General features: G+C 48.9%; 2 protein-coding genes and 1 long non-coding RNA gene across 3 annotated transcripts in view; 2 read left to right on the top strand and 1 right to left on the bottom strand.

Moving 5' to 3' along the window:
• ASH2L (ASH2 like, histone lysine methyltransferase complex subunit) overlaps positions 1-739 on the top strand; it is a 31,626-nt gene extending 30,887 nt beyond the window's left edge. Inside the window, 1 exon segment of the mRNA XM_030312623.2 lies at positions 4-739. Coding sequence (XP_030168483.1) covers positions 4-111 — 108 coding nt within the window. The 3' untranslated portion in view covers positions 112-739.
• A 2,224-nt stretch (positions 740-2,963) lies between these two features.
• On the bottom strand, positions 2,964-8,528 carry STAR (steroidogenic acute regulatory protein). Its single transcript, XM_030312633.1, has 7 exons — positions 8,385-8,528; positions 6,681-6,794; positions 6,228-6,355; positions 5,431-5,589; positions 5,110-5,294; positions 4,446-4,539; positions 2,964-3,952 (listed from the first exon to the last, which is right to left on the bottom strand). The coding sequence occupies exons 1-7, from the start codon at positions 8,446-8,448 to the stop codon at positions 3,839-3,841; spliced, it is 858 nt and encodes a 285-aa protein (XP_030168493.1). The 5' UTR covers positions 8,449-8,528; the 3' UTR covers positions 2,964-3,838.
• A 3,291-nt stretch (positions 8,529-11,819) lies between these two features.
• LOC115512010 lies at positions 11,820-13,777 on the top strand. Its single transcript, XR_003968257.1, has 3 exons — positions 11,820-12,028; positions 13,101-13,195; positions 13,424-13,777. It is a non-coding gene; the product is annotated as an uncharacterized LOC115512010 (long non-coding RNA).
• The last annotated feature ends 2,495 nt before the right edge of the window (positions 13,778-16,272 follow it).

Raw genomic sequence — 16,272 nt, 5'->3', positions numbered from 1 at the left:
CAGATGAGTGACATGGGCTGGGGCGCTGTGGTAGAACATACTCTGGCTGATGTCTTATATCATGTGGAAACAGAAGTGGATGGGAGGCGGAGTCCTCCATGGGAACCGTGACCAGGTCCCTCTTTCTTTGCAGACATGGACTTGCTGGGGAATAAATTGGGGAGGGAGGCCTGTTTTTGTTTTTTGAACTGTTGCAAACATTCTCCCAAAGATACCGCAGGACACAGCCTGTGCTGTTAGCAAATTAAAAGTGTGGGTGAGACTGGGAGACTCCCTGCTTTTCAACACTCTCCCCACTTCTGGTGACTGCTTCTATTTTGTGTGCCATATGCCAACAGCTGCTGACCCCGGGATCCTTTGCGCCCCCTGTGAAACTGGTGCTGTACCACGTATCCCTCCGACCAGGACTAGTTACCTTATTGTATTTTCTAAGGAGTGAATAATCTCGTCTAAGGCACTGACTTATTTAAAGACCTCTCCTTTTGTGGCATTGACTCCATCCCATCCGATTTCCAAGGAAGTAGTAGGCCTGTTTCTGAGAACAGCTGAAATCAGTGGCTGTACATTCCAGATCTAAAAGGTCTTTCCTTTTGGTATGGGTTTTTATTCCTTTTGAAATATTTTTGAACACTGGGGTCTCTGAAACTACTAGGTCTCTAGAACTGTAATTGTAAAAAGAACTTGCTTGCAGCTTTAACAATTAGAAACTCTTCCCAAATAAAACCTGTCTTCAAGTGTGTGTGGCACTCTGCTTCCCTTTCGGGGTGGGTTCCTCTTGGTGACAGGGGTAGCGATGTGGGCAGTGAGGAAGGGAGCCAGCGCAGGGGGAGGGAGGCGGGTTTCTGACTATCCCAACCCCTCTTCTCCTGCTTCCATCCTCTCTAGCCAGCTCAGCCACCCTTTTTCTCCAGTGGAAGTCACCTCAAGGAGATGAACAAGAGTTTAAAAGGGTTAATGGTGTCCCTCCAGCATTTCCCTTTGAACGTGTATGCTAATGCGTGCACGTTGTTTTCTTGCCTTACTTACCTTCCTTCCAAATACGTGACGATTCAGAATACTAAAAACTGGAATGTAAGAACGAGCCTTCCCTTGAGCTCCCTTATGGCTTCCCTGTCCCCCTTTTTAATACGTCAGTGACAATGCAGCCTCCCAGGAATTTCCCAAATTTCGTGGGAATGTTGGTACCTTAACTTGGTAGCTTTGACTAATAGATTTGTCTCCTAATGAACCATCCAGGCTGTTTTGGCCATTCCACATCTCTTAACAGGAAACCTAACAGAATCAGTGTGATTGTAGGCTGAAGGCTCAGCCTGTCACTGCTGGACACCCATTCATTCGTGGCCGGTCTTAGAGGGCAGACTTGGTCATAAAGCTGGACCATCAGAGTTTGAAGAACTCTAAGAGAATGAGGGTAGTGTTCTGTAGAGGAAGCTGGAGGTAAATTCTTTGTAATATAAATTACCACGTATTTTATTACTTGTACACCCACTCTCCATTTGATAAAATTTCTGTACAGTGGATCTTCATAAATCAGGTTACAGAAGTTATGATGTTGCCTATTTATATTTCATATTCAAAATGTGTGTGTGTGTGTGTGTGTTTTGAGAAGGTTCATTTGAAGGACTCACAGAATACCCACTCTCCATGGAGTCCTCTATAAAATGGTGTCAGTGAGCATATCATCACTGACCACTTACTTTATTCCAACATAAAATTAAACAAGTGGGGAAGTGGCTCCCAGTCCCCTCAAAGACACAGTTGCACGGTTTGGAGAAGGCAAATTTTAACTGAGCTCCAAACGGTGGTGTGCAGCAAGAAAGCCCATTTCCTTACTTCCAGCCTGCTCTTTTTTGAAATCAGTTTGTATCACTTTACACATCTTTAGATGGTCATTTTCCCTTACTTAGCTGGGGGTGGAGGATAGTCTGTTCTAGAAATACTTTCTACAGCTCTGAGGCTCCCTGGTAAATAATAATTTGGTCTGTGCTAAAAATAGACTATGAGATAAGAATAAATAAGAAGAAACACTTCTATCAGATATAAAATTTCAGTACCTCCATAAATATGAGCATTCCCATGACTGCTAACCTGTTTACTTAACAAGCCGGGGCTCTGTTTCTGGATGGTTTAAATCATCAGTGCTGTTATAACTAGAATGGGAAAGTTTCAAGTAGTAATGGCTGGCTTTTCATCCTACTCACCCTTCTTAGCAAAGTAATCCCACCCCAATCTATATTTTGAAAGCATAAATTCTCTGAATCTTGAAAGGGGAATTTGCTCTCACCATATTCCCTCTTTTGGCCTTCTCTCAAAATAGTAAAACAGTGACCTGTTAAAAGCCGTGAAATTGGCAGCCCTGAGCCAAGCTGGAAGTAGATGTAATTGAGTGAACTGAAGATTCAGTTTCCAAGGCACGTGGGTGGCTCAGTAGGTAAAGTGTCCAACTTCAGTTCAGGTCATGATCTTGGGGTTTGTGAGTTCGAGGCCAGTGTCAGGCTCTGCCCTGACAGTGTGGAACCGGCTTGGGAGTCTCCCTCTCTCTCTCTCTGCCCCTGTCCCTCTCCCTCTCTCTCTCTCTCTCTCTCTCTCTCTCAGAATAAATAAGTAAACCTTACAGATTCAGTTCCCTTGTTAGGTGTCAACATTCACAGAAGGGAAAATAATAAAATTTGTTTTTGTTTATCTTAGTAATATCATTAATTTTCTTCATTTGGTACCATCCTTTTAATTACATAAATAAAAATCCTCAGTCATCACCTTCATCTTGCAATGCCTGTCAGCTACCAGTTCTAGAGTTCTTTTAAGAATTGATTTAGGCTTGGAGCACCTGGGTGGTTCTGTCGGTAAGCATCCGACTATTGATTTCAGCTCAGGTCATGATCTTGGGGTTCGTGAGTTCGAGCCCTACATCAGGCTCTGCGCTGAGCCTGCTTGGGATTCTCTCTCTGCCACTCCTACTCTCTCTCTCTAAATAAACTTTAAAAAATTGAATTAGGCTTGTGCTTATTGTGGAAATTAAGTACTTATGAAAGATTCTGGCAGCAGATTCTAAATAATTGAGTGACCTATGTCCCCAGTAGTTTTTCCTTTTAATGAGCTCAGGGATCTAGTTTAATTAAAATCTTTGTCCAGGACTCCTTTAGCATGAAGTTGCTGTTTACTAGAATGATTTTTTTTTTTTTTTAAGAGTAGAATTTTTAAACAGGTACAGACTGAAGTTTGCGTCTTAGTTACAACTCTTTATTCTGACTGGTGCCCATGGAAGAAATAGGGTAACTAGTTTAATTAGTTTCGTATCTTTTTCAATCAAGAAAACTTAGACTACATCTCTAGAACGCATCCGCTGTGGGGAGTTACTTGGTCTTTGATGCAGCTCTCTACCTGTTTGGTAGAGGAGCAGAGGGTTGCTGGAGTCCCTTTTGTAAGACCCCCCACACACTGCCTGCGGGGAATGGAGCTCTTGAGCCCCTAAAGTATGAGGTCCCAGTCCTTGTACTTACACCCTCTGCACCCTGTGTCAGCTAGTAGCATTTTATAAAGATGTTTTTAAATAGATGTGTAAGGGCCCAGAAGGAAGTTTTACAAATATTTTGGAGCCCTTAACCTTCATTTCAGAGCTAATCATTGAATCGAGTTAGAAAGCTCTTTCTCTTAAAAGCTCTGTCCCCATTTTCTTGGTCCTAAAATTTTGCCAGTCCCAGCATCCTAAATATACTCCAGCCCATTCCACAGTCCCCGGATGAAGAGCTTAAACAGACTTGTAGGCTTCTAGCAGGGATCTCCCTGAAGGGCATGCGAGCCAGTGTGCTAGAAACAGTTGGAAGCGGCAGGCTGGTCCTTAACACCTGGCGTCAGGAGCGGGGCTGGACTCCAGGTGCTTGCGCAGGTGGTTGGCAAAGTCCACCTGGGTCTGTGATAAGACCTGGTTGATGATCGTCTTTGGCAGCCATCCCTAGAGTAGAAGATAGAAGAATTTGGCCACCTTGTGGGTGATGTTCCCCTGTAGACACCTCTGTACCTGTCACAAACATGGATTGCTTGGGGCTTGGTCTTCCAGCTCTGTTTATAGGTGTGACCTTGGAATTGACCCGGGAGGACTGCCCTACTGCCCTGCTGTGTCATGACCATGTAAGAACGGTCAATTATGTCAAGACAAAGGTCAATTGTGTGACCCTGAGCTAGCAACCATATCTTTGGGGGCCTAAGTTTCCTTCTTTCCAAACGGGCAACTACAGAGTTGAAATTTGATATGAGGTAAAAGGGAGCTATTGTAGTCTGTGGAGATGATGGAATAGCAGGCCGATACTCAAGCCTCGTCCTTTTCCCAACAGTCTGTCTCTCAAAATGGAGGAGGGTTTTTCCTGTTCTTGCAGGATCACGTGGGAGGGTAAGAGTCAGTTTTTCTCCCCACCCCCTACCCACTAGCCACCTCTTGTGCCCCTCACCTTGAGGTCGATACTGAGCAGCCACGTGAGTTTGGTCTTCGAGGGACTTCCGGCCAGGGGACGGAGCACCATGCAAGTGGGACCATGCTCTCCTCTGGCAAATGGAGAGCAGTCCAGTCAGGAGGACAAGGCAGAATGCTCTTTTTATGCTGACCAGTTATACGAGCCACACTTCTCTGGTACCTTGTCTTTTCTAAGTCTCAGAACTATTTTGTCAAGGGTGATAAACTTAACAGTTGGCCTGGTTACCAGCTCACCGGAACACATGCTGGTTGGGGCTGGAGCCTGAAGGCTCCCTGTGGTGCCTGTGAGTTGCCGGATGCCAGGGAAAAAGGGTCCCGGGTGATGGGTGCGGCCCCTCACAAACAGCAGCTGTGTTCTAAGCAGTATGGCTTGCATTTCGTTGCCAGTATGGCCAGACCTGAGCGTACCAGCTAAACCTCAGCCCTACCTCATGTTTTAGAAAATTATTAAGGTTCTTAAACTTTCTAGGAAGGTTGGTTAGGGCCGAACTTGTCTTCCTCCATATTCCTGTGCAAAAGGCAGTTGAAGGTAGGGACCAAGGACTGGTTTCTTGGAGCCGAGGATTCATCACACCCTCGCTGGGCACGTGCCCACAAGCCTGCGTGAGGGAAGAGAGGTTTTGGGCGACTGCCAGTATTACCTGATGATGCCTTTCTGCTCGGGCATCTCACCGAAACGTGTGGCCGTGCCAGCCAGCACGCAGGTGGAGCCTCGGCGCTTAGTGCAGCGCACGCTCACGAAGTCCCGGGGCCCCACGAGGTTTCCTGCTGATTCTGCAGCCAACTCGTGGGTGATGACTGTATCTTTTCCAATCTTCTGCAGGACCTACCGGGCCACGGGGAGCCAGAATCATTAGCCAGTGCTGGGGCTGACGCACCACCCACAGCTTGCAACCTTTTTGGCACACCTTTCAGACTGGGCTCCCATGGGTTCCTGCCACCCACACCTGGACTCTCCTCACCTTAATCTCCTTGACGTTCGGGTTCCACTCTCCCATCGCTTCCATGTGCTCCACAAGCTCTTCATAAAGCCTCTCCATGGGCTGGTCCACTACCACCTCCAACCGAAACACCTTGCCCATATCTGGGACCACTTTACTCAGTACCGTGTCCCCATTTGCCTGTCAGGGAGAAAAAAAGGAGCTTCAGGATAAAGTTTACAGAAAAATATTCCTAGGCAGGAATATGACAAGGACAGGCAAGGCAGGAAGGGGAACAGCACAAAGAACTCTAAGCATGAGGAAGCCTAAAATTACTTCTTCTAAGACAGTTGGTCATCTTTCCCGCCATGAGCCTCATACATCTGCTGAAACCTTGAGCAGTAACCTGCCTGCTTCTGGACCCTTGTTTCTTGGTGGTAAATGTGGGTAGGTCCAACTGAAAAGGCCCCCCTACCTGACCTCAGAAGCTCAAATTTCCTGAGCAAAACAAAACTGGAAGCGGGAAAGTCTGGTCTACAACCAGCTCGTTCTGTACACACAGTATTGGGTGGGATCTTAAGGATGTTTTCAGTCCTCATTTTACACCAGAAAGATGTAGAGACCCTTAGGGCACTGCTGGGCCTCGAACCCGGATTTCCTGACTCCCAGACTAGTGTCTGCTAACTCAGAACTTGGGAGAAGGAGAGGGTTTACCTGAACTCTGGACACTAGGCAGCATGTAAGTTAAAACCACTTGCTGCGTGAGGCGGGAATTGTGAGAATGGCCTTGAGGATGGCAATGGAACAGTGAGGCACGGGGGTTCCAGGCCCACCCTCACCTGCTGGTTCTCCTTCTTCCAGCCCTCCCGGCTGCTGAGGATGCCCAGGGCCTTCTGCATGGCCTCCTCTCCCTGCTGGATATAGGCCAGCTCCTGGTCACTGTAGAGAGTGTCTTCCAGCTGAGAACCTGGATACACAGCCCAGGAGAGACCGAGCTTGCTTCCGTTTCCTTAGCCTATCCCCCGCCCCCACCTGCCACCCGCGCTTCCATCCTCGAGTCTGGATTTGCTCTTTCCTCTGAAGAGCCAAGGCCAAAGTCATAGGGTCCGGCCTGCAGGTGAAGTTAGACACACAGCTACAGCCGACGGGGTCTGCAGAGCCTTGCACCCCAGTCCCACCCCCTCAAAGTGAGAAAGGCCAGCTGAGGGCTAGTTAGGGGGAGGTGGGTCGTGCACAGAGCAATGTACACAAGCTCCTGCCACTGGCACAAGCCCAGAAGCATCAGCACTCACCAAGCAGAGAACTCCGACGCCGAGCCTGGTTAATCCATGCACCCGGTGTCGGGCCCCCTAGTGCCCTCCGGTTCAGCTCCTGGCCGATGGCCAGCACGGCTTGGTGCCTCAGCCCTGCAGAGAGGAGAGAATATTGTTGCGTAGAACAGAGGAATCCCCTTAGAGCGAGATGGTTCCACCCCTTCGTTTTGCCACAGAGGAGGAAACGCGTGGAGGGAGAGGTAACTTGCACAGGAACACAGATCCCTGGTGGGGTCTGAATGAGAGCCAGGCCACCTCCACCCAGTGCTGTCACTCTGTGCCAGGCCACCTTTGGGCCCAGAGTCGGTCTTCCATCTGGGCTGGCCAGGCCTGGTGCTGCCTGGAGGCAGAGGCTGCACCAGAACCTGCTGCAGTTTCCTTCTTGAAAGGGAAAGAAGCTCTGTTCAAACAAGCAGAAAAATCCTGGCTGTGGAAGGAGAATTCAAGACCCCCAGCCCTTGAGGCCTGTAGCTGTCAGCAGCTGGGGTCCTTCGCATGAGTAACTGCTCTGCATGCCACTGGGGTCTGAGCAAGGGATCCTGTTGATCTGGTGGAACAGCCCTACTGCTGGGCCGGGTCTTCTTTTTTTTTTTTAATTTTTTTTTTTTCAACGTTTATTTATTTTTGGGACAGAGAGAGACAGAGCATGAACGGGGGAGGGGCAGAGAGAGAGGGAGACACAGAATCGGAAACAGGCTCCAGGCTCTGAGCCATCAGCCCAGAGCCCGACGCGGGGCTCGAACTCATGGACCGAGAGATCGTGACCTGGCTGAAGTCGGACGCTTAACCGACTGCGCCACCCAGGCGCCCCTGGGCCGGGTCTTCTAAGCACGGCTTCCTTCTAAAAAGAACCCAGGGGTGCCTGGGTGGGTGGCTCAGTCCAGTTTGGGTTTTGGCTCAGGTCATGATCTCACAGTTTGTGAGTTTAAGCCCTGCATTGGGATCCACGCTGACAGTGCAGGGCCTGCTTGGGATTCATTCTCTCTCTCTCTCTGCCTCTCCACTGCTTGTGTGTTCTCTCTCTCTCTCTCTCTCTCTCTCAAAATAAATAAACTTAAAAAAATAAAATAAACGGAAGCCTGTTCAACCCAGGGTAATTGGAAAGGACTTTAGATTGGTTTGTGTACCCTTCAGTGACTGCAGGGGACTGACTAGGATGGCCCTGGGTCCTGATTAGCTCTACCAAACCAGACTTCGGTACCTGGTTCTGCTTCCTCCTTGTAGGATGGGAACACGACTTCCTGCTGCACCCACTTCCTCTCTCTGCCTTGCTCTTCGGGGCCTTCCCCACTTTCTTTTTTTTCTCCTCTCTTCCCTGCCCATGATGTCTCAGGCCTGCCAACACTGCTTGCTGGCGTCAAGGCTCACTCCCACCTCTGCCACTGTGGCTGTGGCTCTCTTGGTACCCTTAGTGCCAATCCAGGCAAAGTTCAAGAAAGATTGGTGCCCCAGAGAGGACAGCACAAGTGACAGAATCCAGAAGAGACGGAGGCATCTTCGTATCCAGGCCAACCATTCAGGTGGGAAAAGGGAGGTCCCAGAAGGTGAGAGGTTTGCTCACATTCACCCAACAAGAGGCGCAAGTGAGATGAGCGAGGAGTGGCCGCCACCCCGCCCCCCCCCCCCCACCGTCCCAGTAACCACATGGCCTCCACGCGGCCAGCCTCTCGCCCCAGAACTCACCCTTCATGTTACGAACGTGTCTATAGGAGCTCCCAGCGCACAGCTTGAACGTCGCTAGGAGCATTGTTTCCAGGCAGAGGGGGACAGGCAGGGTAACGGTGCTGCTGCCACTGCTGCTGTGGCCTCTGCTCTCGAGGGTGGCTTCTTCCCTCCTTCCCCAGCCGTCAAGGTCTACCTCTGGGTCCTGCGGCTGTGGCTGCGCCCAGCTGCATGTGCTGTGTCTTAAATGCCCCCCGGCTGAAGGCTGTACTTCATCATCAGGAGATAAAAAAGCCATCACTCGCTATGCAAAGGAAAGGGTCAAGGGCAGAGGGATTGCCTCACGCCATGGCTTTGGCCATTTGCGGGGAGTGGGGGGGGGGGGGAGGCGGGTGCACAGAAAGGAGCAGGGAGGTTGGTGCCAGACTCCAGCGGATGGAGCGGGGAGAAAAAGCAGCAGCTGAGGTCAAGGCGGTTTAGAAGAAAGCGTACACCATCCAACTGTGGTTTTCAAAGAGCATGTGAAATGCAGATTTCCGGCCCTTGGCCTCAGAAACTCTAGATCTAACCCGGTCTAGAATTGAGGCTAGAATGCCCAGGTTGCCGCGCAGGTATCCTGTGAACTGCACGCTACTCTTTGAGAAACCCTGCCCCGGTCTGGGACGAAGTCTTTTCCCTTTAAGGTTGAACTTGAGGTTGCTTTCAAGCCAGATTCACCTGGCAAGAGTATTGGGGGCGAGAGAAGCACACTGGCTTGGCCCCTGGCCCAGGGCCTTCTGTGTGAGAGAGTTCTGTGTCCTAGCACTGCTGTCCAGAGTCAGGGAGGGAAGGCCTGAAAAGTGGGGAGCAGTGGCGGTCCCCACTGGCTCTTGCTGGGTTCCTCACTACAGAAAGATGAAGGGGACAGGACCTGTTCAGGTTGGCCCACTACCCGGAGCCCCTACAGAACAGAGTCCCACACCCGCCCTGTCAACTCCTCATGGAGAGTGGCAAGGGTCCAGTAATCCAGAGGCCCTTGTCCTGGGCTCCTCTCCGAGCGGTGGCTGCCTGGAAGCCCATTTCTCGAGGCCCTCTGTGGGCCCTCTTCCCCTGGGAAACCTTCCTTGACCACCTCAACCTTCTGGAATGGTTTGTTCCTCTGAAGCACACCCTGTCACTACCCCCAGAGGGCTCATCATCTCAAGTCCCCTTTTGTATAACAGTTGGTAAGTGTTGGCGTGTCTCTTCTGTGGGACTGTTTCTCCCTGAGGCATGTCCCCTTCCCCGCATCCTCCCCCCCCGCCGCCCGCCGCCCCCACACTCAGCTCGAGGCGGGGCACAGAGCAGGCTGGTGCTTCTCCGTTGGGTGAACAGTTGCGGGGCTGCAGGGGGGGTGGGTGGGGTGGGGTTGGGGCGTAGCTATGTCTTTGGCTTAGGAAACGTGCCTGTAGGCTTCGTTTCCAGCCCCTGTGGAGTCCTGGGGAAGACAACACCAAAGGGATGGGCCTTGGCCTCTGGTTCATCTCTGGCCTGGGTGAGGGGTTGGGGGGGACTTAACCTTTCACAGGCTGGAAAGAGGAGGTGCAGAGGGCATGCAGCAGAAGTCGGACACCAGGTACCCAGGCTTCTCCTCTCTGCCTGTACACGTGAGCCCTCATGCACATGTGTACCTCAGTGGAGGTGGTGGGGAGTGGGGAGGGGCTTATTATGGACGGATGGTGCAGAAAATGTTCAAGGCCCTGCTGTTGCCATCCTGTGGAGAGTTATGGCCACTGTGAGAGGGCGCAGCTTGGGGTGGGGGGGAGACTTCGGGACTGAGGCACACAGCTGTTGCTGATGTCAGAAGCTGCCACTGACTCAGGGAAGGGTGCTGGTGGCCTCCCCCAAGGCCAAGGCCCTTTATCCTCCCTCATCCTTTCCAGGACGAATGACTAGTTAACTCTCACTGTCCCTCTGAGCAGTAAGGTAGGGGGACAGGTCTGGAATTACCTCTGGCTCTAGGAGTCGTCTGTGTCTGGCTTTGCTATTTGAGGAGGGCAGAGCCCCCAAGGAAGGAGACCATGTGGACACAGCAGGCCAGGGAGAGAGGCAGGGCCTGGAGAAGAGAGGACTCCACTCATTCCTTCAACGCCCCCTTGCTGAGTGTCCACTGTGCACCCGGGGGTCAGGTGGGGAGCCTGGGGGCTGCAGTGGGGAAAGCACAGGTGTCCTACTCTCGGTCCCAGGCCTGCCTCTCGCTTCGTGATTGCGAGCCACTCACTACTTCCATCCGGACTCGCTGATCTGTGAAATGGGGATATGTTTTCTTTTTCTTTTCCTGGGTGTGACCCAGCTGAAATCAGGTGATACGTCAGGAGTCCACAGAGTAAGTCCAGACTTCTTAGCCCAATCTCTGGGCCCTCCAGCTTCACACCCTGGCTGTCTTCTCCAGCAGGGCTCAGCAAGTTCCTCAGGGGCCTGCCCTGTGCACACCTTCATGGCCGGGTAGCTCACAGCATCACCTCCCCTGAAAGATCCCCCTTGGGCCCCACTCACTCTGCTCTTTAACTAGAATTCAATACTTTTTCCTTTGGGCCCTCTTGGTAAATGTGTAGCACAGTACCAGTAAGACCATTCTCCCCCACATACACCTTTTTAAAGTTATTTGAGTACTTTTCGCTTCACAGCAAAATTGAGAGGAAGGTACAGAGATTTTTCATGTACCCCCTGTCCCCACACGTGCAGGCCCCCCCCCCCCCTTTTTACATGTCTGTAAGCTCCATAAGGACCTGTAAACTCTAGGAGAATTTGGCTCTTTTGCAGGTTCTTGAATCCCCAGCACTTAGCACAGTACTAGATAATGACGAGATCTTGAATCAATGTTTAATGAATGATTAGAAAGCATGATTAGAAAGAACTCTATGCTTTCTCAATAAATACTGATTTGTAAATTCTCAATAAATACTGATTTTCTTCTACTTCTTAAGGGTGATCAGCCTGGAGGTGAGGACAAACCCCGGGCTGCTTATAGGGTAAATGCTTATTCAGTATTGAAAAAATGTGTTTTCCTCCATAGGCGCCACTGTGAGAGGGAAGCAGAAAGTTAATGCAAACTTGACTCGTTGGACTTGAGGTAATTATGGGTATAGTCAGTACTTAATTCCTTAATTCAAGTCGGTCATTGGTATTTCACAAGGTATCCTTATTTGATTCTTGTTTTTAAATGAAAGAGGAATCAATTTTATTTCTTTTTTTAAAAAATATTTATTTATTTTTGAGAGACAGAGCACGAGTAGGGGAGGGGCAGAGAGAAGAGGGAGACACAGAATCCAAAGCAGGCTCCAGGCTCTGAGCTGTCAGCACAGGGCCTGATGCGGGGCTTGAACTCACAAACTGCGAGATCATGACTTGAGCCGAAGTCAGACTTTTCACTGACTGAGCCACCCAGGTGCCTCACAAGGTATCCTTATGTGTACAAAGGAGACTGCTAAGTATCAGTTCATCGAGGGTATGGCATCTATCCCAAGAATCCAGCACATATCAGGTATTGAGCGGATTATAGTAGCTGACGCTGAGCACTCTTTCTGTTCCAGGCACTGTTCTAAGCTATTCACCCATATTAACTTACTTTATTCTTACAACCACCACCCAAGAAGTTGTTACTATAGTCATACCTATTTTCCAGATGAGGAAATCGAGGCACTGAGGTAAGCAACTTGACCAAACTTAGACAACTATGAAGATGCCGGTATGCAAAACCAGACAATCTAGTCTGTGCTTTGTCATACAGCTTAACCTTTTTTTTTTTTTTTTTTTTAAGCTTATTTACTTATTTTGAGAGAGGGAGAGGGAGCACAGGCAGGGGAGGGGCAGAGAGAGAGAGAGAATCCCAAGGAGTCTTGCTTTTGTCTGTCAGCGCAGAGTGTTCGATCCCATGAATCGTGAGATCATGACCTGAACTGAAACCAAGAGTCAGATGCTCAACCAACTGAGCCACCCAGGCACCCCTACAGCTTAACCTTTTAAAATCTCAAGTTTCTCTCTGAAAACCAGGGCCAACTATTAAGTTATACTTGGTCCCTTGTTTCCCTTTCACTCTCCATCTCCCCTATAGGTGAGCCAGACTTTAGGTCACCTTGCCCAGGGATTTGGGCACAGAAAGCAAAGCTTTCTGTCTTTTGGAATAGCTTAATCCAGAAGAGCAAACTGAAGGTGGGTGGGATAAATTTAACCTTCCAGATTTTTTTGACCTGTACACTATTTTAAGAAAATTTTGAATGAGTTGCCAACATAACTATAGCAACAACAGATAGACCAGTGGCTGGCTGCCAGGGGCTGGAAAGGAGGGAGCAGTTAAATTCAAAGGGCCAGGAGTATTGGGTACATAACTATATGCAGTTGTTAAAACTCCTAGGACTGTGTACATTGAAAGAGGGGATTTTACTGTATGTAAATGATACAGCAAAAAATCTGGTCTTAGAGCTAAATCCCCAGGCCATCTGGATATCTGACCTTGAAATACACTCAGCACTGAACCCTCGCTCTTCTTTTTGTCCTTGCTAGGGGCTAGCTGGCTGCCCAGAGCAGCCACAGTTGAGGCCATTTTCTACCCCTGGGTTTAGCCAAGTGACAGCAACCGCTATTGAGTGGCTGGAATTAGGGGGAAAATTTTTTTCTTTTAAAAAGGGGAATGGGTACAAAAAGGGGAAAAAGAGGCAAAGTGGTGAAGAGAGATAGGAGAAAACAAAAGAAGAACTTGATTTTATTCTCTACTTCCAGAGACCCCAGGCAGAACCGGAGAAGCAGAGAGGTAGGGGAGTCCTAACCAAGTGCACCCACCCAGATGAGTAAACAGCCAGCCTCCATTTCCTAGGGTTGGTTTTCTAATTTTTTCAGGCTAGGAGATCAAGGGATGGGATAGGAAAAATTACTTTTGATTTTGGATCACTTAACTGGATACAAGACCTGCTTAGTTGGAAAGCAAGCGTCCACCAAGCAGTCTCTTGCTCTTCTTACCTGGGAGCTGCTGGAGGGTGATGGGGGTGGGGCATGGCAGTTGGGAAGAAGACAGGCTGAAAGAAGAGCATGTTCTTTCCTTCCAGCAACCTTGACGCGTCGTCCCCTACCTGCAACCTCATGTTTCCCTGGGATGCTCTTCCAGACATTTTTACATCAGTTCTCTCCACTCTTCACACTTGGAGGGCTGTAGTCTAAGGTAAGAGCACATCTCCATATTCAGTGTAAGGGTCTCTACTAATCACTCCTGCTGGTTGTTCATTGGCTCCAGCTGTCCACATGTTGAGTCTCATGGGCAAAAACCTGACCTCTCTTGGATTTAATGAACAGTTGACCCTAGAACAGCAGGTGTTTGAACTGCGCAGGTACATGTATACGTGGATATTTTGATAAATAGATGCATACGGTACAGGATGGTAAATGTATTTTCTCTTATGATCTTCTTAGTAACATTTTCTCTGGCCTTTCTTACAAGGATCCAGTATATAATACATAGAACATACAGAATACGTGTTGTTTATGTTATTGGTAGGGCTTCTGGGCAACAGTAGGCTGTCAGCAGTTAAATTTGTGGAGAGTCAAGAGTTACACGGGGATTTCTGACTGAGTGTGTGTGTGGGGAGGCTGGGGTCCCTAACCCCTGCATTGTTCAAGGGTCAACTGTAGTTTTTTTTTTTAATTTTTTTTTAATTTTTTTTTTTAATGTTTATTTATTTTTAGGACAGAGAGAGACAGAGCATGAACGGGGGAGGGGCAGAGAGAGGGAGACACAGAATCGGAAACAGGCTCCAGGCTCCGAGGCATCAGCCCAGAGCCTGACGCGGGGCTCGAACTCACGGACCGCGAGATCGTGACCTGGCTGAAGTCGGATGCTTAACCGACTGCGCCACCCAGGCGCCCCTTTAAATTTTTTTAAAAATGTTTATTTATTTTTGAGAGAGAGAGAGAGAGAGAGAGAGAGAGAGTGTGAGCAGGGGAGGGGCAGAGAGAGAGAAAGACACAGAATCTGAAGAGGCTCCAGGCTCTGAGCTGTCAGCACAGAGCCCGACACGGGGCTCGAACTCACAAACCATGAGATCATGACCCGAAGTCAGATGCCTAACCGACTGAGCCACCCAGGTGCCCCTAGTCAACTGTAGTTCTAACAGGTTGGGGGGTCACCCTTAGGAATCAGCGGCATTGGTAGAGCATGTGTGCATGTGACCTTTTATCACAGATGACACTCTGCTCAGCTCACAATAACTCCAAGGTGACAGCTCAGACTAGACTCTCTTGCTACTTTCCTTCATTATGAGCAGAGTGTCGGTTGTAGCTTAAAGCTGCAGGATTGTTTCCACACGAGAGCATCGGCCTGTAACATCTGCAATCAGGATGCCTTCTTTCTACCTGAGAACCCTGGCTTCTAATGGGAAAGGAAGTTGGATGAAGTTGGATGGAGCTCATCTGGTAACATGCCTTTGGAAAGGTGAAAAATGCCCCACAGATATGTACATACATAGAACTTCTTTTGGGGGAGAATGGGGGTGTGGAACTGTTTGTTAATTGCTTCTCCTCTAGTATTTTCTTGTAAGGTAGTTCCTGGATTGGTTCCCTGACCTGGGCAGTGCTATGAATCTCACCTATGGCTCTGAGGCTACAGCTTGCCTGGTGCGTCTGCTGTCTGTACTGCACTCTGCCTGAGCCTGCCAGCCCTATACTCTTGGGAGCAAAATGAGACCACTTTCAGCCATCTTCACCCATGTAATACCTCTGGGTTCACGCTGACAGGGCTTCCCTGAAAAGCCCTGCACAATGAACAGTGTGAGACTATCTGGCTTTACTAAATATCCAGGACCTGTTAGTTTATCAGAGCCAGGGGAGGGGAGCAGATACTGTGGTTTAAATTAGCTAAGAGCACGCAATATAAGGTCAAGGGCCAAGGAAAGGGAAAAAGAACAGCTGGGAAAGAGATACGCTGCTGTACTCAATGTCATCAGAATAAAGATGGACAGGAAAGGGGCTTTGGTAGGTTATCCTTGTCTCCCTAGAAGGCAGCCTCATGGAAACCCTTATTGGAAGAAAGTATTAAAGATAATAGAAAAGTGTGAACTGAGGTTGATTCCGAAATCTAACAATGGAAGAGAGGGCTAGCAATGGTCCAGGAGAAAAAGCACCAGATTTCAGTATCTGCAAAAAGGCTGGGCTGGGCAGAGCTGAGGGCGAGCCATTGGGCCAAGCAGCCTGGAGACCAAGGAAGGAAGCAGGTAGTCGTTTCATCCTTTGGGTCCAACTCTTAGCTGCTGGTTGTGTGACAAAAGGTCAGAAAGCAATGATCAAAACTTGCTAAGGCTGGGAAATTCTATTGTGGAAATTAAGTCCCTTTTTCTCATAAATGATAACTCGTTACTGCATTCAGAATTGTTTGAAGGAGGCCAAAAAAACAAGAAAACCTAGTGAATCCAAATTTCTTGAAGGTGTCTGATGTTCTGATGCAGTGGTGCTCAGAAAAAGATGCTGTAATTCTTGTAGAGATACACAGGTTTTTCAAAGGTTGGTGATGGTTTTTTTTCCCCTTTCTGTGTTAATAACAAATTCTGGTTATTAAACAGTAAGATTAGAGGCAAAACACTAGATAAATCATTACGTGCAATAGTTTCTTCACAAATTATCTACTTTAAGGGGGCACCTGGGTGGCTCAGTCGGCTGAGCATCAGACTTCAGCTCAGGTCACGATCTTGCTATTCTTGAGTTCGAGCCCCACATCAGTCTTGCTGCTTGTCAGCCTGTCAGCACAGAGTCCACTTCAGATTCTCTGTCCCCCTTCTTTTGCCCCTCCCCTACTTGTACCCTCCTCAAAAATAAATATTAAAAAGAAAACAAAAACCAAAAAACAAATTATCTACTTTAAAATCAATCCAATGATGAATAGCTCAGCAGTCAAATGGTTTACAGATAT

Source organism: Lynx canadensis, chromosome B1, assembly GCF_007474595.2.
Source record: "Lynx canadensis isolate LIC74 chromosome B1, mLynCan4.pri.v2, whole genome shotgun sequence".
Lineage (NCBI taxonomy): Eukaryota > Metazoa > Chordata > Mammalia > Carnivora > Felidae > Lynx > Lynx canadensis.
The sequence above is the reverse complement of the archived record's forward strand: the minus strand, read 5'-3'. Positions and strand labels throughout refer to the sequence as shown.

Bases quoted from the DNA above. Each gene is read 5' to 3' on its own strand.
- STAR (XM_030312633.1), bottom strand. From the start codon at position 8,448: ATGCTCCTAGCGACGTTCAAGCTGTGCGCTGGGAGCTCCTATAGACAC. The intron at 5,295-5,430 runs GTGAGGAGAGTC...GTGGCCCGGTAG, and splicing joins CGAACGTCAAGGAGATTAAG to GTCCTGCAGAAGATTGGAAA. The intron at 3,953-4,445 runs GTGAGGGGCACA...CTTCTACTCTAG, and splicing joins TGCTCAGTATCGACCTCAAG to GGATGGCTGCCAAAGACGAT.